This window comes from Nyctibius grandis, chromosome 29, assembly GCF_013368605.1.
Source record: "Nyctibius grandis isolate bNycGra1 chromosome 29, bNycGra1.pri, whole genome shotgun sequence".
Taxonomy (NCBI): Eukaryota; Metazoa; Chordata; class Aves; order Nyctibiiformes; family Nyctibiidae; genus Nyctibius; species Nyctibius grandis.
In genome coordinates this window covers 1,275,103-1,296,191 of record NC_090686.1, presented here as the reverse complement: position 1 = coordinate 1,296,191, position 21,089 = coordinate 1,275,103, and the positions used below count along the sequence as shown (strand labels likewise).

The 21,089-nt window shown below is 53.5% G+C and overlaps 1 protein-coding gene across 1 annotated transcript; it reads right to left on the bottom strand.

Annotated features, from left to right (window-relative positions):
• Positions 1-340: 340 nt before the first annotated feature.
• On the bottom strand, positions 341-20,968 carry TRAIP (TRAF interacting protein). The gene is made up of 15 exons (XM_068419953.1): positions 20,811-20,968; positions 19,501-19,558; positions 18,174-18,257; positions 14,009-14,048; positions 11,232-11,359; positions 8,426-8,520; positions 7,706-7,819; positions 6,677-6,764; positions 5,070-5,159; positions 4,752-4,840; positions 4,155-4,310; positions 3,907-3,955; positions 3,242-3,367; positions 2,644-2,694; positions 341-1,266 (listed from the first exon to the last, which is right to left on the bottom strand). The coding sequence occupies exons 1-15, from the start codon at positions 20,906-20,908 to the stop codon at positions 1,135-1,137; spliced, it is 1,398 nt and encodes a 465-aa protein (XP_068276054.1). The 5' UTR covers positions 20,909-20,968; the 3' UTR covers positions 341-1,134.
• Positions 20,969-21,089: the final 121 nt, after the last annotated feature.

The following is a 21,089-nucleotide window of genomic DNA, read 5'->3' as shown; positions in this document are numbered from 1 at the left end:
TATATTTTCCTTCCCAAAGACATGTTTTTAGGCAGCCCAGGTGCTGAGGCTTCCAGCCTGAAGCAGCTGGGAATAAGGAAAGACCACAAGATGCGTATGGCACAGAGTGCTGGAGCGAGGTACCTCACCAAGCCTCCTCCGAGCAACCTGAGCAGCCCTGCTACAGCCGTGGGGCGAGAGCAGAAAAACCCCAGACACATTCAGCTCCGTCAGTCTCCCCCTCCCCTGAAGGCAGCCGTTCTCCAGCACTTCTTCAGGCCCTTCTAAACCCTCAAATCACCAGGCAGATCAGTTTCAAGAGAACAAAAACCCCTATAATCTCATTAAAAAATAGAAATTCATACAAACGAGTTTCACACCAACACGTGCCAAGAACAGAGGTCACACCAGCACACCGATCTCCCCGTTTCCCAGTGCAGCAGGGGGTCACTCCCACCACCCACCTCCCCAGGTCAGCAATTTCAGTGCCAAGTCTGCAAAAATACAGTGGATTTCATGGCCCAAACCAGGGCAAGGCAGAACATCCCCCAGGCTTGTCTGTGGGTCTCCCCCACGCACACAGGCCTGCGGCAGAGGGAAGGCCTTGGATGACGAACACACAGCCACCCCGCAGCCACGCCGGCCAGCGCTGCTCTGCCCTGTGCACGCTTCTTCCTCCAGGAAACGTTCTTGGAACTATTTACAGCAGGCACAGAGCTGCTCCGGGTCCCTCCTCCCTGCTCTTGCTCCAGACTGACACCCCAGATACCCTTCCCACACCTCTAGCTTGCAGCTGCATCCCAGAAGCGCGGTTCCATCTGATGTCAGAGAGCCCAACAAGCAGCAGCGACTGCAGAGCTCTGAGCAGGCCAGAAGATGAGAAAACCCTGTTTATTCTGCATGAAAATAAGAGGAAGGAGAGGTAAAACGAGGAGGGTAAACCAGTCCAAGTGCTAGCCAGAGGCTTGGTCTCCTGTCAGCTTGCTGCAAGGCCAGGGCTCTCCCTGGGGCAGCTCATCTCACCCACAACACAGCACTGGTGCTTTGCAAACAGCCCTGCACGCAGCAGGGCACAGTGCCTCGTGCCAGGCTCTGGGTGAGCGTGCTCTGCCCTGCGGCCCCCTGCCCAGCAGCTCCCTGGGAAGGCAGGGGCTCTCACTGCAGGAAACTGTCCAGTCTGGCTTGGCTGCTGCTGGAGGAGGATGCGGAGGGAGCTGCAGACGCTGGCCTGGAGACATTCTTCTTCTTGCTCCTCACTGCTAAGGGACGGATTTCTGCCAGGTTTGTCTGAAGGTAAAACTGTCAAGGAAAGTACAGAGCAAGGCCCTGCGGACACAAGTGATCCAATCTCTGCTGCAAACTAGCCTGACGCACAGGCCTGGAATCTAGCCATACATCTGCACCCAAAGGAAAACTCCCTGCAGGACAGGCTGGGTTTGCCCCCTGTTCACAGCAGCAGAGCTCAGGCATGGTCCTGTCCCATGAGTCAAGGAATGCTTCCCCCTTCTATGCTACTCCCTCGCACACAAAGCAGTGTTTAAGCGTATCCACCCGAGCTTCGAGATCTACCCTGCATGTCAGAGCCAGGACACTGTGTGGGAAGAGGAACAGCAGCCAGAGCCTGCAGGCTCCCGAGGCAAAGCGACCCCAAGAGAAGAGCCCCTAAAGCAGCAAGTCCCTTTTAACTCACATGTCATTCAGAGACACAGAAGTGGCAAAAATTAAACCCGCAGCCCTGAAAGGCAGGTGCAGACCTGCAGGGTTACACAGCACACCCGGAGCACTCGGGCTTAAAGAAATGAGCTGCTCCTCCATCAGCCACCTGCGAGAGGCAGTGCTGGGATGGCTGCCCACCTTCTCCATTCATCTCGGGCTGGCAGCATGGGCACATCTGGCCCCAGAGATCTGCTCAAGCATCTCCCTGCCATCAGGTACCTCCAACCTGCCACAGTGAGGTCACAGGAGCAGCAGCCCAAGGCTTCCCAGCAGGTCACAACTTCCAGCTCATCGCTTCTTCTCTACTTCAGCCTCCTGGTTTTCTACAAAGAGCAAAAACTCCCTCAAAACCAGCACTAGGAGCTAGAGCGGTGTCAGAGCCATAGATGCACCGCACACCCCTCTGACAGTACTGCCTGGGGAAGCCAGGTGAGGGGCAGCCTCCGCAGCGGAGGGGATGCTGTTCCTGCGTGAGGAGCGGGAGTCAGAGCAGCTCCGCACCCACTGGGCAAGCTCAGCCCAGCCGCTCCCCACCTGCCGCAGGGCTGCCCGCCAGGACAGGCAAGGCAGAGCAGCAGCAACCCGCAGGAACAAAGGCCTCGGCTGCACGGGCTGGCAGGCGTGCGGCCGGGAAGAGGCTGCGCTACGGTGCTGCTCAGAGACCCCAAGGGCACAGGCAGCCCCTGCAAATTGTACTGATTTCTAGTTGACACGCTCCTCCGGATCAACCACCACTGACAAAGCTCTCAGCAAGTTCAGGTCCTTGACGCCTTTGCTGAGCTCAGACTTGTTCAGAGTCAGAGAAATCTGATGGTTCCTTGAGGATCCCAGCCCATTTTTGGTTGACAAGGGAGCAGGACTCCCCGAGATGGCTGAGACAGAAGAGGAGGAAGAGAGATGAGGTCCCCATGGCACCACTACCGTCATGCAAGCTGCAGGAAAGGATACAGGCTGTATGAACTTTGTTCTGCCTCCCAAGCCATCGTACCCCATCCTCACCTAGGAGAGAGAAAAAAATGAGCCTGGAGCAAGCAGCACAGAGCCTTGGCTACCTCTCCTCGTGTTGGTTATGGGGAAGGGGAAGCCTTGCAGGCCACAGGTTCTAGAGAGGCATTACAAGCACCTGGAAATACTCAGTACTTGTGTTAAGCCCTTGCCTTTGGTAACAGATAGATCCAAGGGTTTTGGTACAGTTTGGGTATCTTGGGCACTTTCTGAAGCAAGCTGAGCCTTCCAAGCAACAGCAAGGCTTAGGATTTTGTCACTGGGACTGAGGAATATGAGGAAAACACCCAAAGCTTCAAGGAGGTGGAGGAATGGGACATAGAAGGCCGTTTAATCTGCTGCCAGGAAGGGAATGAGCATCTGTCATCCCTGGAGCTCTGCAGGACTGGGAAGTAGCCAGGTCATGCTCCAAGATTTATTTTCCACACACCGTATGTGGCAAAGTAAAAGCCTCATTCGCTTCCCCCTGTAGGGTCACCTCAGGACAGAGGTGTGCAGTGCCAGCCCTTGACCCACTCACCAACTGGACAGTCATACTTACAGTGCCCATGTTCTTGCGGGGACCCAGCAAGCTACCCGAAGATGGCTTCCTGGAGAGAACAGAGTTCCTGATGAACGCTGGCAAGAGTCCTTTAAGAGAATCCTCCTCCAGATCATCTGCCCAGTTCTGTCCCATAAAATAACGAGAAAAGCCCTTTAATCAGCATGATCTGCTGAATTTAGTCCACTTGCAGGGAGCACTAATAACACAGACAGCTATTTAGGGTAATAGCTACTGCTGTACCACATGTCAGGCCAAAGAACAGCAGCTTCAAACCTCCCACTGGGGCTCATGTGGAGCAGCGCCTGGAAGGCGGGACATTGCACCCAGCCAGGCTGGGAGAACAGCCCCCTTAGCTGACCCCACAGCCCCTGTGGGTCAGCCCCACATCATGTTTGCCGAGCACATCCGAGGCAGCATAATCAGCAAGAAGCATGTGGGTCTCCACCCTCCCTCTCCTGCCCAACTCCAGGAAGCCTGAGGCAGCAATACAGTGTTTCTAGGAGACTGTCAAGCAAAGCACTTTGAAGCATGTGCTGTGGTTCTATAGATGGGCTGGTCTATGGCCACAGCATCTCCTACATGGAGAAAATGGGTCCTTTATCCCAAGCTTATTAAGAGCAGAATCAAAGAGATGATACAGAAATCAAGATTAGTCCTTTTACCTCCACTGTTTCCTTCAGAACTTTCTTTGCCAGATTTACCACAGGAGGCCTGTAAGAAGCCCAAGGAGCAAATCAGCAAAGATTTATTGTTCAAGTGGAGCTGGCAAGGACAGACAAGGCCAAGCAAATGATGACAAAACTTGCAGCACGACATCAGGCAGCTGGAGAGCTATCTGATCTCACACAGCAACTTCCAAAGAAGCAAGACTTTGATCTCCTTTGAAGCCAAAAGAGGAGGAGAAACTCACGGCTTTTTATCCAGTTTCTGCCTTTTTGCAGGGCTGAAGAGAGATCTGCAGGGCTCATGCTCAGGAGTGTCCACATCAAAAGTGGCATCTAGATTGATCTCATCGCTGTGGGCCGGGCGGTGGAGCTTCGGGTGCCGCAGTTCCACGGGAGCGGGGCTGCAAGGACATGCAAAGTGTCAGCTACCAGGAGGCCACTGCCTGCCACCCAGCAGAGGAGAGGAAGACAGAGCTGCACACTACGTGATTGAGTTGCAAGACAGCAGTGGGACCAGGATCAGGGCCCCGTTCTGCTTACAAGTCACAGAAAGGACAATCCGAATCCCAGAGTTTATAGTCAGTGCCCCGAACTACTTCTCACTCTCAAGTGGCCTGTGCTATAACAGCAGGACCCAGAACACACACTTTTTCCAGGTAAACTGAACACCACCTTGTCAGCAACAAGAAAAAAACAAAATAGGATACAAAGAGCAGAACAACCGTGCTACTGCAACGCCTGCCAGACTAGCACGTCTCTGCTACCCCAGCTAAACTGTCAACTCCTACTTTGGACCCACCATCTCCACTCTTGGCCTGTATGAGAGGATGCACTTCACTAACCTTTCAAAGACTAGTCGACTGAGTGTCTCTCTGGTTACAGATGGGACTTTCAGAGTATCCTGCAGGATGTCTATCTTCTTCTTCAAACTCTGGAGGGAGGAGGGAAAGCAGACAGTGAGATAAGGAAAGATTTAGTAGCAGATACTTTGCCCCTTTCCCATAAATCAGCATCAGGTGGAGCTCAGAGGTGGGGCAGATAAGAGGTAAGTCGGGCTGGGTAACCCAATCACTGAGCAAAAGCCAGCGTAACTCCTGGCTTTGCAGCTGCAGGCCATGGCCAGCTGCCAGTTACTGCAGACCAAGGAATGATACTCTCACCAAGATCTCCTTGTCTGCATTCTTCAGATCCTTCTGGGTGCTTTTTAACTCCTCCTTTGTCTTCTCCAACTCTGAAACCGTTTTCTGCAGCTGCAGAATAAAGCCCCCCCAAGCAGCAGAGCTCTGGTTACAACATGTAGGTGAGGGAGACTGCGAATGCCCCACGAGAGCCGTACGCTCTGCGGCACATGCTACTTTCCCCTGTTCCAGAGCTCGGTTTTCCTGTGGCAGTCTCTGACCAGCCTCTCCTGTGTCAGAGCAAGGGCATGTCTGCTCATTTCCTCAAGCTGCCTGCAGAGGGATCTCCAGGGCTGCTCACGCAACACAAACCTTCCTGTAGCATTTCCTGCCTGATGGTGATAGCTTTTCCCCGCTCTAACACTTGGTGGCTGCATTCTGAATTCCTGCAGGACTTTGGACAAACCAGAACACAGGAAATACAAACCACAGACTGGATGATGGTTGTGCATCAGCAGTACTGGCACATGGACAAGCCTGATTCAACAGGGAAGCATGCCAGGAGCAGGAGGGGTCAAGAAGTGGACTGGTACCACATCAGAGACTTCTGTGGGTTCAGGAGTCTGGGCCAGCCCACAGAGTGACAGTACAGTCAGCTCTCAGTCAGCCAAGCCCAGAGCCCTCAGTGCACTGACTCGCATCCTCCTGACCCAAGGCAGTGATTGCAGCTTGGCACCGACTCAGCCAGAAGCAGCCCAATTCCAGCAGGAGCACTTCATGCAGGGGGTTAACTCCCCTAGGGAACAGCTATGGCCAGGTAACAAAAATAGGCCAAACCCACCCACAGTCTCCCACCTTGTGAGCTTGGATGCAGGCATGCCCCAGGGAACACCTGCGCCTTGGAGAGCAAGGCTACATGCACACACTTTTCATGGGGACTTGCTACCAGAACTGACAGAGAGTAATTCCCAACCTGAGCTAACAGAGCCCAGCCAGGCCTGGCACAGGGGGAACACAGCATCAGAGGCATATCAGCAGCTCCAAGCTCTGCACCAGGTCAGGACCAGCCCAGGCAGGCTCTGTACAGAGCCACCTGCATGTCCTCACCACACCTCAGGGACCTCTCCTGCTTGGTCCCAGCACCATGTGCGAGCCCTGGCCCAGTTCAATCGGCTGAAGTCACAAGGCTGGGTGTGACTGTGGGTGCGCCAAGCCAGGGCTAAGCCCTGCTCGACTAGTGCTGGCTCCAAACCCCTTCCCACCTTTCCTAGGGGCCCAGTTCTGCATCAGTAAGGGGTTGGGAGCTGAGCTAGCTCACGAGTGTGGCAGGATGAAGGCAGTGCTGCTTCCAGAGCACAGTGGAAGCAGCGGAGCACCTGCATGCCCCTGCCTTCTGGTCCAGGCTCCCTGCCACACTGTGGCTGGCTCCCAACATGTTGCCCCACTGGTGTCCCCAGAGACTGCACCCCTGACAAGAGCCTATGAGCTGCTCACTCACCGCAGCATCACACCCTGACCCTTCCACACCAGCCGTACCACTCAAGGAGTCCTCTGTGGGAGAAGGGGTCACTGCAGAAGGCTTGGACCACAGTTATTGACAGGGATCTACAGACCAGATGTCACCCTGGAGACTTGCACACTTCCTTTACCTTGCTATTGACAGAAAACAGCTCCTTCTTCAGCTTCTCTGTCATCTCACTAGAGATCTTCCGAGCCTCCTTCAAGTTTTCATATTCCCTGCAAAGAGACCAGAAGAGTCATGCTGTTTGCGAGAGGACTGAGCTAGAACTACTCAGAGACAAGCCAAGACCCTTAATTTGAAGCTCTGCAACTGCAGAGCCACCAGAGAAAACCCAGGAGACACAAAGGGAACAGAGCTGAGCATACCAACACTGACCAACAGCATGTCAAACATACTGCTACACCACAGGGGAGGAAAAAGCTGCATGTGATACCATGTCTGAGAGCAGGGCCTGAATAGATTTCACCAGCAAAACTGAAACTGGATCCGGAGACATTTCAGTTGCCAGTGGAAAAGACACACAGACAAGAGAGCAGCCCCCACGGTGGCAGCAAACAGGGGACTTTGCTTGAAGTGACTTTTCTGAGACTTCACACTATCGGCCATGCACATTCATTCCCAATTACACCGCAGGGACACTTGCCTCATTACAGCTTTGTATCAAAGCTGCAATTATTCAGCTGCCATCAGAACGGCCCCAAAGAAGCTATGGTTCTGCCCAGCAGGACCAGATGGATTTCCAGGTAGGGGAGGGCAGCACTGCAGATTCGACTTGCCAGAGAGCGCTTGAGGCCACAGCTGCACAGTGCAGTGCAGCAGAGGGTACAACCCGGAGCCCCTCATCCACGCAGTTCCTCCCAGGCGTGAAAGGAGAATGGAGGGAATAATCATCATCATCATCACCTCGTAGGTGCGCTGACAACTCTCGAGACAGTTCCCATGGTGACACGCATGTCACTACAGTGACAACAGGAACAGCACAGTGTGACAGGCTCCAATCTAGGTCCCCAGGATCTGTCAGTCAAAACCCAGCGGCGGCCCAAACAGGCAGCGAGAGCCCTGCACAGCCTGTGCGCCTGACGGTACTCAGCAGAGGGTTCTCCCTGGGCACACCCAGGACAGCACGAGCCAGCTGTGCCAAGCCTGCAGCACCTACTTTTTCAGGGAGACACAGTAGATCGCAAGCTGTTCCACCGCTGCCTGCCCGACTCCCATCTCTCTGATCATCTCCTCCACTTCAGGGCGCTGGCTCTGAAGCAACAGCTCAATCCTGCACAAAAAAAAAAATACCCCGAGCTCATGAGTCACAAACAGAGCTGGGAAAGAGGCTGGAGCCCTTCTTCCCCCAAGGAGCTGCTGCAGCCTAAGCTCCTGCTGCTGGCACTCTGGATGTCATAGGGGAAGAAAGACAACTGCCCTAGCACAAGCAAGGCGTTTTGCTGGGGAAGAGTAGCGCTACGTGGACAGGCTAGAGAAGGGGCAGCTGTACACACACTGCACACGGGGCCCACCTCCCAGCTCTTGGGCTCTATAGAGCCCTGTGGCTGACTGTGTTCCTGGGCTGGGACTGGGGCTCTGCCCCAGTGATTCCTGATAACAGGAATGGCACAGAGCCATGCTTGGAGCACTAGGGATGAGGCTAGTCTGCACGCAGTACCATGCCTGGCTGCTGTTTAGGGAGAGCAGACGTCTGGAAACATAGCAGGGGCAAGGGCAGGCCAGCTAATACAGCAGTTTCCAACCTTGTGGGGTAAGACAACCCAGGACCTGGAGCTGGATGTAGCAGCAGGCACAGCAGGACCCCTCCCTCCCTCTCCGAGAAGGGGAGAGGCATGCAGCCCAGCCTGCAAGGCCCAGGCAGCGCCCGGGGTCTCACCGCTCCATGGTTCTCAGCTTGTTCCGCAGACGGCGGGCCTCCTCCTTTGAACTTCTGTTATCCTCCTGCTGCTGCTCCAGGAATTTCATCTGCTTCTGCAGAGAAGCAAGCGCACACAGACCGTTAGGAAGGCTCCAGGGATTGTTAGAGAAACATCCTGGCTTATGCGCACTGCGGGCAGCTGGGAGCACACATTGGCTCTTAATGCTATCACCACCTCAGCAGCCCAGGATTAGAGTTTAGCTCCCTCCCCGCTGCACCCCCAGCTCTGCTCCTCGCAAGCGCAGCAGGGTCTCAGTGCTAATCGCAAGATGAGTCTGGCGCTGAAACGGTGTCTTAGCCTCCTTTCTGCTGGGAGCCTTCGTGGGGTTGTGCAGTGCCCTGTCCGCAGAGACAATTTGGTTTTCAAAAGCAAGGCAGTCCACGGCAAGCAAACCTTGCTATAGCTTGTTCCTCCGTGCACAGCTGATCCCTTTGCTTTAGCCTCCCAATTCTCCTCACCGTTAGCTGCTTAAAACATAAAAAGGAATGCTGAGTGGGTGTCTTCTGGGGCACCTCAGCCAAACCAGACACTTCCCTCACCTGCCTGGAGAGAGGCTGCAAGCCTACTGCAGCCATCGCCTCGGCAGGCTCTCGAGTAGCAGGCAGCAGTAACAGAGAACCTCAGCTGAGATGAAAAAGCGTAGCTCTGCAGTGTGGCGGAGGACAGGGGAAAGCTGGCCTGAATTAGCACCGTTCCAACGCATCTGTGCTGTCCAGGTTTGTGTGTGCCTGGGCACTTCGCACAGCAGCTTCAAGAGGCTCTGGGCCTGGTTTTGGCACAGCACTGACTCCAGGGAGAGGCCTGGCCAAAGCCCATCGCCTCGTAAACCTCCCTTCCACGCAGAAGTTAAAAGGATTTTATCCGCTTCCTGCCCCAGAAACCAAACAGCTGTGAAACTGCTAGGACTTTGCAGAGGGACAGCGTTGCAGGCTCACGTGTTGCTCTTGCTTAAGCAGAGCCCATCTTTGGCTCTTCCTAACCAGAGCTCTCTATACTTCAGATCCCCAAAGCCTCAGACAGCCTGAAACGGCAGCAAACTCTACACAACAGCAGCTGACAGTGCTAGCAGGAGAGGAACGGCTCACAGCCTGCAGGCTTGACCTGCGTCGCAGCTAGTTAAGCCTATATTTTCACTGCAGAAGTTTAGTGCTTTAATCTTTAATGATGCAGTATACAACAGTGCCTGGCTTTCAGCTAGGAAACCCTGTACACCACAGAAAAGATACCTCCAGGTCCCTAATCCTTCTGCCCTGCCCAGCTTTCATTAAAAGGACTTAAGCATACACAGAGGGTTTTGCAACAGGCACGATAACCACATAGCCTCCTCCTGAGGTGCCCAGGCAGGAGAGCCAAGCACAGAGATGTTGAGTTGAGCAGCAAGCACCAGCTTCGGCTGTCAAAATTGTTTCTGCAGGAGTAGGACGCATCAGAAGCATCCTGCCGCTGGTACAGCCGGGATCCCAGGAGCATCTCTGTCATGGCACAGACCCAGGCTGCCTTTACACCCAAGAAGATTGGATACAATCCCATGGTCAGGCAAAAAGAGTTGTGCTGGCTCACAGCAAGGCCTGTCTGGCCGAAATTCCTTACTATAGCTCTCCTTCTGCCCTGTGTCAGCACCGCATTGCCAGTGTCAGGCAGACCTCCTGGACTGGCTCCTCTCAGGAAGAACCCAGCTGCAGGTGGCATACAGCAAGACGTCCCCACAACCCACCTACAAGCTCTCCCTGGCTCACTTGGCCGTGCAGGTCAAGGAACATGATGTAGTTTAGGCTATTGGGTCAGACCTGTACTCCAAGGGGCAGAGATCTTGGGAAGCGCAGTTGACCCCCTACCCTGCCTTTCAGCCTGCAGCTCACAACCTCACCTGCCCGAACCCTCTCTTCTTGTGACAGGCACGTCATCTTCACAGAGCAGAGGCTGCTCAGCCCAGCCCACCGCCAAGGCAAAGTCGCTCCACTCACTACAAGACATCCCAACAAAGCAGCTCCTGCTCTTACCCTCTTCCACTTGCTGTTTACGCACAGTACATGACTACACACTGAGTCACTGCATGCTGAAACACAACGGGAATATTTGATCCCTGGACTTCACACATTACTAACCTAATCGAAGGAAAGCCCTGGCAACAGAACAGAGACAGGAGAGTTAGCTGGATCAAATCCCACTCAACTGAAGCTTGCAACTCCCCCTCCATATATTTCAGTTTGATTTCTCCTCCAATCAAACTAAGAAACTAATTTTCCTTTAATCCCGCCTGGCCTAAACCCATTTCAGAAGAACATTCCACCACAGGGAGCCACTGTATTGGCAATAGGGCACCGGGGCCAGTTCCCACTCTCAGTTCACACTGCTACCTTTATGATCAGCGCTGCCACTTCATTAGCAAGGCTCAGCCAGCATCCCCCAGGCTGGGCTGGCATCTCTCCTCCACTCTGGCCACCTCTGCCTTGAGCGTGCAGCCACTCGTATGCAAGCCACAGGCCTGGCCTTTACGCCTCTGAATCACCGTCGGGTGGAGTGCACTCAGGACCTCGAGACCAGCGACACCACCCGCTTTGGATTAATAAACCCAATGTGAAAAGCCAGCTATGCTGCCCTTCTGTCATTCAGGGATCAAGGAGATGGGAGTCTTGAGGCACCAGATCCAAACTCCCACCAGAACAGTCTCTTTATTAGCAGGTCCTGCGGAGATCTTCAACAAAACTAACGCTGACTGTGCAATGGTTAGTGCTGAAGTCCTGCCAGGGACAGGAAAGGTACCTTGAGAGAGGAGCACAGCATCTCTGACTCTCCCAGCATCTTCTGGAGCGACTCTATCGTGGCATTGCGCACATCCAGAGTGTCCCTCAGCCCATCCACAATGGCCTGGCATTCCCGCTTTTCTTTCTCTGGAAAACAAAAAAAGACAAAGGTCACAGCTCAGTAACCCAGCCTTCAGCTGCCCCACAGCAGCAGGAGCACAACAAACAGACGCTGCTTGCGGTCTCGGGCTCCAGGCTGCCAGGAGCTGGCCATTCCTGCAGAGAGTCATTTCCCTAAGTGCTGTCTACACCAGGGTCTGCACTGAGCAATTGCTTCTCCCAGTGCCAGCAGGCTTCAAGATTTTCTTTACTAAAGATAACAAGTTCCCTTTAATAGCTTTCCAGTGCCAGCTCTGCTAGCATTAAGCTGCCACATCTTAACCCTTGCATGCTCTCACAGCCAGGCTTGCACAAGGAAAACTGTTCTCCAGTTACACGGAGCTGTCACAGCGCTGGAGAGCTGAGCCCCCAGCCCATCCTCTCCCCACGGAGCCTTACGTGTGGGGAAGCCCCTCGGGTGGCTGCATACAGCGATCCACCATGCTGCTGCATCACCACGCTGCTGCAACTACCCTCACCACAGCACCGATGGCGAAGGGCAAGAGGCAGCAAAGCAGAGCTCTGGTGGGCGCTGGGGACTCTGCAGGACACGCAACAGCTTAAGGAGAGTCCCCAGAGCGCCCAATTTTTGCATGTCACAAAACCTTTGAGTCCTGCTGTCCCTCTCCACGAGGCAATTCGGGAACTAAGCACGTGCCCCTGACCACCAGAGAGAAGGTGGTGGAAACCACCACCAGATTTCAACTTGTTTTGTGGAGACAAGGGAAGAACAGCTCACAAAGCAACAACAACTGTCAGGAGCTGACAGACCTAAGCAGGGAACAGCGAGCATCACTGGAAAGCTCGAAGCAGTTGGGCAACGAGGGAAAGCAGCAACCCCTCCGTCTAACCCCACTGAGAGCAGGGTGAAGTCTTCAGCTCAGCAGCTTCTGTCTTTGCTAAAATCTTCCACAGCTCCAGCCTGATGAGAGCAGAGAGGCAGTTAGTGCCTTTCCAAAAAGCTGTTCCTCCCTCCAAGTAATCCAGCTTCAAATTGTGCCACCACATCCCATGGATCCATGACCTGCAGTGCAGCTTCACTGCTCTATCAGACAGTAAAAGAGCCATGTGGGACTGTGGAAGAAGAGAGGAACATCCCCCAGCAGAAGCATGCAGGTGGCTAGGGAAACACAGATTTCTTCCCGAGTAAAGCATTTTTTTCTCCATTGACCTGAATAACCCTTCCTCACCAGAAGCAGCACAGCCTGGAGATGCTCCCCTGCATTTGCAGGACTTCACATCCACCAAAAGAGTTAGGGCTTTCCCCTCCTGCGTTCCCAGTTGCCCAGAGGCAGATGGCAGGAGTCAAACCTCCCCGTGCTGCAGGAATGAGGTTTCAGCTCATTCAGAGTGCCTCCCACTGGGTCTGCTGGGAGCTCCCCACCTCTAGAGCCATTTGCAAGCTGATCAGAGACTGGCAATTATACAGCTCCTTTACAGCATGCAGCACAGAGCACATCTTTAAGCGAAGAATTTATACACAGGAACCACCAGAGAGCAGAGTGCCCACAGCAAAGGAGGCAGGAGGTGGGAAGGAGCTTCTCATCTCCAATATGAACAGAGAATGGGACAGGGAATGTCAAATCCAACCTCTACTCACCAGCAGCTGAGAAGATGAGCAGGCCTTCGAGCAGTTTTTCTTGGATAACATCCTAGCAAGAATCCCAGCCACCTTCCCCAGAAGATCTGGCTCTCTACCAAGTCACTAAACTCAACCAAGCTGGCAAGAGAACAGGCCTCAGAATAGAGACGTGCAGATTGCCCGATTCTGCTCTCAGGCTAAGGCCAGAATCCCCAACCTACTGGCTATTCATGTCTGTCTCGTGCACGCAGGGAAGGCACAGGAAAGACGACTCTTGGGGCGTGGGTGAGCCCCCAGCATTCTTTAAAGATTTTTTCCCCCTTCTGCTAGTGTGTCTTTGGATTTCTGTCACTCAGACTGACATTTTCCTTTCGCTGCTCATGACTCATGTTCTGATGACAGGCTGCCTACAGACGATGCTTAAACCCATCGACAAGTCTCCAGGGCTTTTGCTTTTCCTGCCTCCCTCAAACATCCTCTAAAATTAAAGATGGGAAAATGGAAGCTCACACACGCTGAACTCCGTCTGCTCTTCGCGCGACACATGTGGCACTGCAACAGCCAAACAAATCCAAAGCCTTCCCGCTGCTGCTGTTGGGCACCACTTTTACCCCCTCATCTGTTAGAAGGAACAAGCCTCTGCCATATACAGCTGTGAGTTTCTCCGTGAGCAAACCAAGGGCTTTGCTTTCAGCAAGCCTGCTCCAGATATAGCTGTGCTGCACTTTTGTAGCTCGTGGTTATGAAGAGGGGCAAAAAAATTGCATCTGTGTCTCTAAGCTTGCAGAGAGCTCCCCAGTAACAGCAGAGCTGGGCCAGGCTGCAGACTCTAGCTCTGTCGTACAAGCTTTGTACAGCTTTAGGCGGTCTTGCTTAGGAAAAAGCTCTGAAGAAGCTGCTCCAGCAAAACAGTTTGCAGCCTGCACCGTGCCCTCAGCTTCAGGGAGGGGTGGGCTCTGCACAGGGGTTCCTCAGGCCTGGACAAAGCACCTAGCACATAGCCCAGGACCCACCGACCACAGGCTGCTGATCCTCCGCAGGCAGCTGGAACTCACCTTTCACAGAGAGCTGAGCCTTCACCCTGTCCAGTTCATTCTGAAACACAACACAGAAAACCTGATTAGGAAACACCCTGCAGAGGAGCTTTCACCAGATCTTAAAAGGACCCAAGAGGTTTCTCAGCAGGACATTTGCACTGGCCAGGTGCTAAGAAGGGAACATGGTAACAGCAAGCACCAAGTTACAAGCAAGTACTATCCCAGGGAACGCAAAGAGCACCTCCAACTGGCATTCTTCAGGGGGAGAAGAAAAGATCCCAGTTTAGTCTTAGCCTTGTCAACCTTGTGTTTCTCACACTGTCAGTCATCTTGTTTTAGCTGAATAATTTTGGAAGGCTCTCAGGGAAACACAGGAAATCAGACAGGAACAATTTTTATAACGTTTTACCTAAACAAGGCAATAAAGCAGGGATGTTGCCAGACTAACTGGATCGAGAGTTGCTTTGAACCAAAGTGAACTTTAATGGGGTACGGGTGGGAGACAGGAGGGCACATCCAAACGGCTGAAAAGGTAACCAAGCGTACAATCAAAAGGCACCAGCTAGCGTTCTGACGGGCACTAAAGTCACTGCAGTTCAGGATGCTGATATGAGCTAACAGCTCAGTGCAATGGCCGTAAACAGATCACCAATAAACCAATCCATACCAAACTGGGGGTGTGGAACGTCTCCTGGGTGTCACAGGGGTCTGGGGAAGGTCAAATGTTTCTACCACCTTCATTAAGGATAAGAAAGAGGGAGCAAATGCCCTATACTTTAAATTATAGATAGTGAAGGGATATGAACACTGGCAAACAGCCAAAGGAAATGTAGAGATGTTACAAAGAGAGGTTATCTATACACAATATATATATTTTTTAAAAAAAAACACAGAGCGAGAGAGAGAAATATATATACAGGAAAGAGTCAAGAGAAGATGACTTAAAAAGCTGTGTTAGAGAACTGCAGAGGAAAGCACATAACAAGTCAGGCAGGAACTGCAGTGGAATAAAACCACAATAAAATGCCAACACAGTACTGAGGCAGAGCACACAAATCTGTGCAACCCGGAATGCTACATGCAAATCTGAGCTGAGAATAGCATTACCAGTGACCAGGGATCTGACGGGACCAGAGCAGAGCTCTGCTAGTGGCAGTGAAGGCAGGGAATGGAATATGGGATGTAAAGCAGAAGGGACTAAATGCAAAGCCTAGCAGAGCTGACTTGGATTTGCCCCCGGGGGGACAACAGCTGGAGAGCTGACATGGAATTAACTCTGCTGCAGGAACTATCCTGAAGGAGCTACCTCAGAGTCCTATTCAGGAATGATTAGTGAGCTCACAAGATGTGCTAATTACCATGATAGCAAAGAAATCCCGGGCTACTGCGGGCAGCTATGTGACAGTACCTCATTCATCAACTTAATCTGAAATCCCTCATCCTTCACCACTGCTCCTAAATGCTGCTCCCAGTTTTCACTCCTCTCATAGAAGCTCTCCTCTCCCTGTCAGCCTGAGTTACAAGACCAAAGGAGTTTATCCTGACCACACACAGACAGCTGTCCTCCCAGCTTCCTACCCTCCACAGCAGGTTTACAAGCAGGAATCCTCCTCCTCCTCCTCCTGCCTCCTTTTTGCCAAGCTGAAGTCTGCTAGTCTCCTTTGGAAGAAGGGCTCTCAGCTTCCCAGATCACAAGCAACTGGAAGTGTCAGCTTCCAGAGGAGCCTCACTGAGGTGTTACACCCCAAAACCCTCACTTTTCCTGCTCTGGGAACAGCCACGTGGAGACTGTTCTGATCACTGAGGACCATCTTTAAGAGCAATGCAGGATAAACCCAGGCTGAGCACCCAGAAACACTTGGACACATCACAGCGTTCAGCCTGTGGTCTGCAGCTACTCCAGGGAACCAAGTTCCCTCCGGTGCTTCAGTTGAAGCTGATGCCCGGTGGTGGGAAGCAAAGCAGCCCCAGCACTCCTTTGGCCACAGCAGAAGTGAGGGTAAAGAATAGCACTAAAGACTAATTATCCAAAAGATAATTTGGGCAATTCTGCAACAACAGGAAGATGTTTCAGATGATGAGGGAGCTCTTCTGACCACTTATAACTGGGTGCATAAGACTGGTTCTCAGAAGAGCGTCCCAAGCCCGTCTCCCCAGGACGACAAGCGGACCACGGCTATGCGCCCAGCTTTCTAACACGCTGCCTTGCCCCAGTCCAACCTTTTCATGGCAGGAGGCCAAATGCTCATTTCATAACATCTGTGAGCTGCACAGACACATCTCCAGTTGATTACAGAGCCGAGTACCACTCCGTGCCCAGGCTCTTGGAGGCACAGGCAGTGGATGGGAACAAACCCTGGATTTGTTGGGTTTTTTTTCAGGTGAAATCACTTCAGCCTGAGGAAGTCACCAGTTATTTTCTCAGCTTCTAAAGAGTCTGAGGACAGTCCGCCATGTGTCTGCTTTGCTGAACTCCTGCCCAGGCCAGAAGCAGATACCCCATTGCAGACAGAACTCCAGTCTAGATGGACATTAAACCCCACCCACAATGGTCACCCATGTTCTTAAGGTGCTCCATGTCCTCCAGAAACAAGGCAGCACACCACATAGAAGTGGTGACAAACCAGCATCAGCCCAGCATCAATCCGAATCAGTGCACGGGGCAGTAAATACCCACACTAACTACGCTAATCTACACAGAAAATATTTGGTTCTTTTCTGTTAGACAGTGACCTCAGCACGCTCGTTAGGAAAGCTGCACGCTCGGGGCTAGATGTTGCTGGGACGGCCACGCAACCACCTTTGTAGGAACAGGATGAATTACCATCAAGCTTTGCGCAGGAGCAGCTCCACAGTCCTTGAGCAAGGGAGCAGCTCTTCAGCAGAGCCTGCCTGGAGGGGGAGGCCGGGGGAGCCCATCTTAGATCCCAGGGTAGGGCTGAGAGGGAACAGAAAGCTTTTCTAGGGCAATTTTCTCCAGCCAACCCATTTCTGAGTCACTCATCTATTTAGACTTGCGAGAACAGAGCTGAATATGTACCAAAGGCAATGTTTATCCGCTCCGAGCCACTGCTTTGCTTCTAGGGCACACAGTTTCAAGTGGCCAGAGATGCTTTTCCATTTCCTCAGCACACATGCTTTGGCCTTCAGATTCTTTATTAGCGGTCTTGGCGAACGACAGTGCTACTGACATTACAGTCTGGCTGGCTTTATTTTAAACACATACGATATACACAGAGCATTGTCATGGCAACTGCTAATTATGGTAATTGCTGCACATGCTGATTCTAAACGCAAGAGGGTACAAGCGTCCCATTATACCAAGGTCAACCGATAACTTTTTTTTTGGAACAGATAACTCCAAGGCATAAGGAGCCATGCTTCATCCACACTAACCAAAGGCGGAGAACGCAGAACAGCTGATCTGCATTCATCCCTTCTCACCCCCAGGTCTCTGCACCTAAGGGTGGCACTTGGAGAACATCACCCAGCACCCCAGCTCCAGCCAGGATCCCCCCCAGTATCCCAGCCTCAGCACTGTTCACCACTGCTGGTGCAGCTTCAGGCAGGCCCTCCCCTCATTTCTCTTGGGGAACCCAGACTATCACCACCCTGCCCCACTTCCTGATCCTCCGTGCAGACAAACCTACCTGCACAGAAGTGAGGAGGTGGCACTTCCCAACAGCCCCTCCTTTCCAGAGGAGTTAGCAGGGCTCGCATGCCACCGAGCCACAGACACTGGCAGCAGTTTATTGCATTTCGGATTCTCCTTCTCCTGCCTTTTGGAGAAGCTCTGTAGCCTCATCCCCAAGGCTTTGAGACGCAGGGAGAAGCAGCAGCTGGATGTTTATTTGACGCTGCTTCAGGAGGTTTCCAGGTAAGGTGAGAATCAGAAGGAAGAGCAGTGAAATAGAGGAGGCTTCTCGAGTCACCACACGAAATTTGGTCAGGGGCAACTCTAACCCAGCGCATGGAGACTTCCTTACAACAGAGCTGAGACTGGGCAAGGACCAAGGGGGAGAACAGAGACAGGCAGGAGACACTGATGTGCTTCAGGTCTGAAACGTGAGCACAGCACAGCGAGCACCAGCTCAGGAAGCAGCTGTGGGCAGAGGACTGGCAGCCCAGGCCACGCTCCCAAGATGCTGAAGCACCACACAACGGAAGAACCCAATCAAATTACCTGCAAAGTCTCTGCATCTGGTGCTGTCTGCTCCTCCAGGGCAACATCAAAGAACAGCTTATTGATGATGTGTCTTTTGCCGACCTAAACACAGGAGACAGAAGAGGTTGATAGGCACAGACATGGAAACACAATGGATATGGAAGACAGTCAGAGAGGGAGAAGGTCCCATCTTGTCACAAGGCCATGAAAGGCAAGTCAGATCACGTGCTCAACAGCCTTAGTGACAATACTCTGCTGTGGCTCATCAGCACAGCAGCAGACCCCCCACTCAGTTTTGGGAGCACGACTCCAGCCAAGCTCCTGAGCCGCAGCAGGAAGATTCAGGCATTTCTGAATCAAGCGCAGTCTGTTCTCTGGCAGCTAAGGCCCAAGCAGCTGACGCTGAGCTAACACGATGCCAAATCCTAAGACAGAAGTACGTGCTGCTTTCTGCAGGCAGAAGGTGCTGTAATTGAATTTGATAGCTCTCCACACCTCCCCCATGCAGTTACAGCTTTGTGTTTTAAGTATTATATACAGTCATGACACCAGCTAATTGCATAGTTACTGCTACATGAGATGTTATTTCGCGATAACTCCATGGTAACCCAGAGATGTAAGAGGCAGTGAAGAACAGAGGGAATCAACAAGTCAGGGAAGGAACAAGGGCCAAGACCCTGAGAGGAAGAAAGAAGCACGAACACAGAACAAGCCCAAGCTGCAGCTGGCTAAAAACCTACATCTGAGTGTGAGGCAACATCTCCTGCAGCCACTACACGTCAAGAACTACTGGTAGCGTCAAGGCTGGTGACACAAGGGACTTCAAAGGAGTTCAGGTCCCAATTAAGCCACTGGACCCCCAAGCCTTGGCTGCCCATCTCAGAAGCAGAGCGCATCCTTCCTTCCCTCCCCAGCCTTTGCTTTTCTTAACGAAGAGCCGAGTGCTGCAAAGCAGGGACTCAACATCAGGACCACACACAGCAGAACGAGCTGCTTACCCAAAGGCAAGCAGCAGGGCACTCTAGCAACAGCAGTCCCAAGTCCTGATTAACCCTTTACGTCAATACTTACTCAGCCTAAATAAAAGCCGTGAAAACCCAAAGATCCTTTCTAAGGAAGCTAAAATATGGACCCTGGGACCACCCCTCCTGATCAGAAGAGTGGCTGAGGGGAGTTCACCCTCTAAGCCTTTGGGAAGATATTTTTGGGTGGAAAAAGTTCTCTCCACTTCATTCCACGAACCTTTTCCTTGCATCACCACTGGCCCAGACCACGGCTCCTCGGTGCCCTTCAGCAGAGCACCATGCCATAGAAATACAGAGGCACACAGAGGTGGCGGTTTTACCTGGATTCTGCACTGCGGGCAAGTCCGTCTCGGTGCTGTGTCAAACCACTGGATGAGACTGAGAAAAGAAAACATACGGTGAATCCTTAAAATCCAGGAGCGCTGCTCCCAGGGGCCACCCCCCAGCTCACCAGGGGACAGCAGAACACAACTCCTTCTTACAAGTTAGAAACAGAAACACATTTAGTCCAGAGGTGCAGCTAAGGGGAACGCCACGTTCTAGCATGCACACTCTACCTTTGCCTCCGAGACAATTCCCAGCTGAATTTAGCATGCCAGCATATCTTTACCAGGGCAGAGTTTTACAGAGCTCAGATCTCCCTGGGAGAGAGTCTTTGAACAATTGTAGCTTCGCAGGAACGAATGGATCCACACGCAGAGCGGCACAAGAGCTGCTATATCAGGACATGACAGCTGAGAGACCCCCAGCTCACTCACCTCCAAAGGGTGCCATCGACACCGAACACACGCTATGGAGTGAGGGAGACTGGGCTGGTCTCTGCTCCGAGACGATGAATGCAAACCTGTCGGGCTCCCCAGGAAAGCGACTAATGCATTTTGCAACCAAGCCATCACGTCACACTCGGAATGGTTTATTTTTGGAGCTGGGCAGCAATCTGGAGCTGGCAGGTTAGCTCTGGAAGCTCTCCCTCCTCCGCTGGTTGTTAGAGGAGAATGAGCCCGAGCTGTGCCACTGCTTAAGAACTGACCATCGCACCTGTGAGCAACGGTCCCTCTCCAAGTTCATTAGGGAGAAAAGCAAATGCCCACTCCCTCCCCACACGCAGAATTTATTTTCTCAGAAGAACCATTTCCTTCCAACACAAGCAGTTGCAAAGCAGTTCCAGCAAAAGCATGAAATCGCCTGGGAGGCTTCACTCGTAATCTAACACCGCTGCTTCCAGATAAACACCCTGTGTAGGAGCAGTCTGCTGGCACCGGCCCTCCTGCAGGAGGGAGACCACAGGCACAGGAGCGACAGCGCAGCCGGGGCTCCTGCGGCAGCTTCGCGAGCTCCACCGCTGCCGCTACGGCTGCCGAGGCGGCCAGAGGGACGAGGCAGCGGCCTGCAGCCGAGCCCGAGCGGGGGGCGCAGGGGGTCCCGGCGGGCACCACAAGGCCCAAAGCCCCCCCAGCGGGGAGCAGCTGGGAGGGGGCTGCCCCAGCAGGGTCTCCGGGGGAAGGGGCTGCCGGGCGGGGCGGCTGCGGGCGCCGGGGGAACCCGCGGCCCTCCGGGGCCGACCCCTCAGGCCGGTAACCGGCTGCCGGGCCCGGGCAGAGCCCCCACCCGCCCGGCCCGGGGCGCTCACCAGGCGTGGTGGAAGGTGTGGCCGCAGGGCACGGCCGCCACGTCCCGCTCGTTGTCGAAGAAGTCGGAGCAGATGGTGCAGTGGGCCCGGATGGGCATGGCGGGGCGGGGGGCGCGGGCCCGGCACCGGCGCGGGCACCGGCGATTCAAACCCGGCCGCGCGCCCGCCGCTTCCGGCCGGGCCCGGAAGAGACCTCATGGGCGAGCGCGGGCACCGGGCCCCCGCCCCGGGGCCACGGCTGAGGGCGGGGCCTGGAGGGGGCGCGTCCTGCGGGCGGGG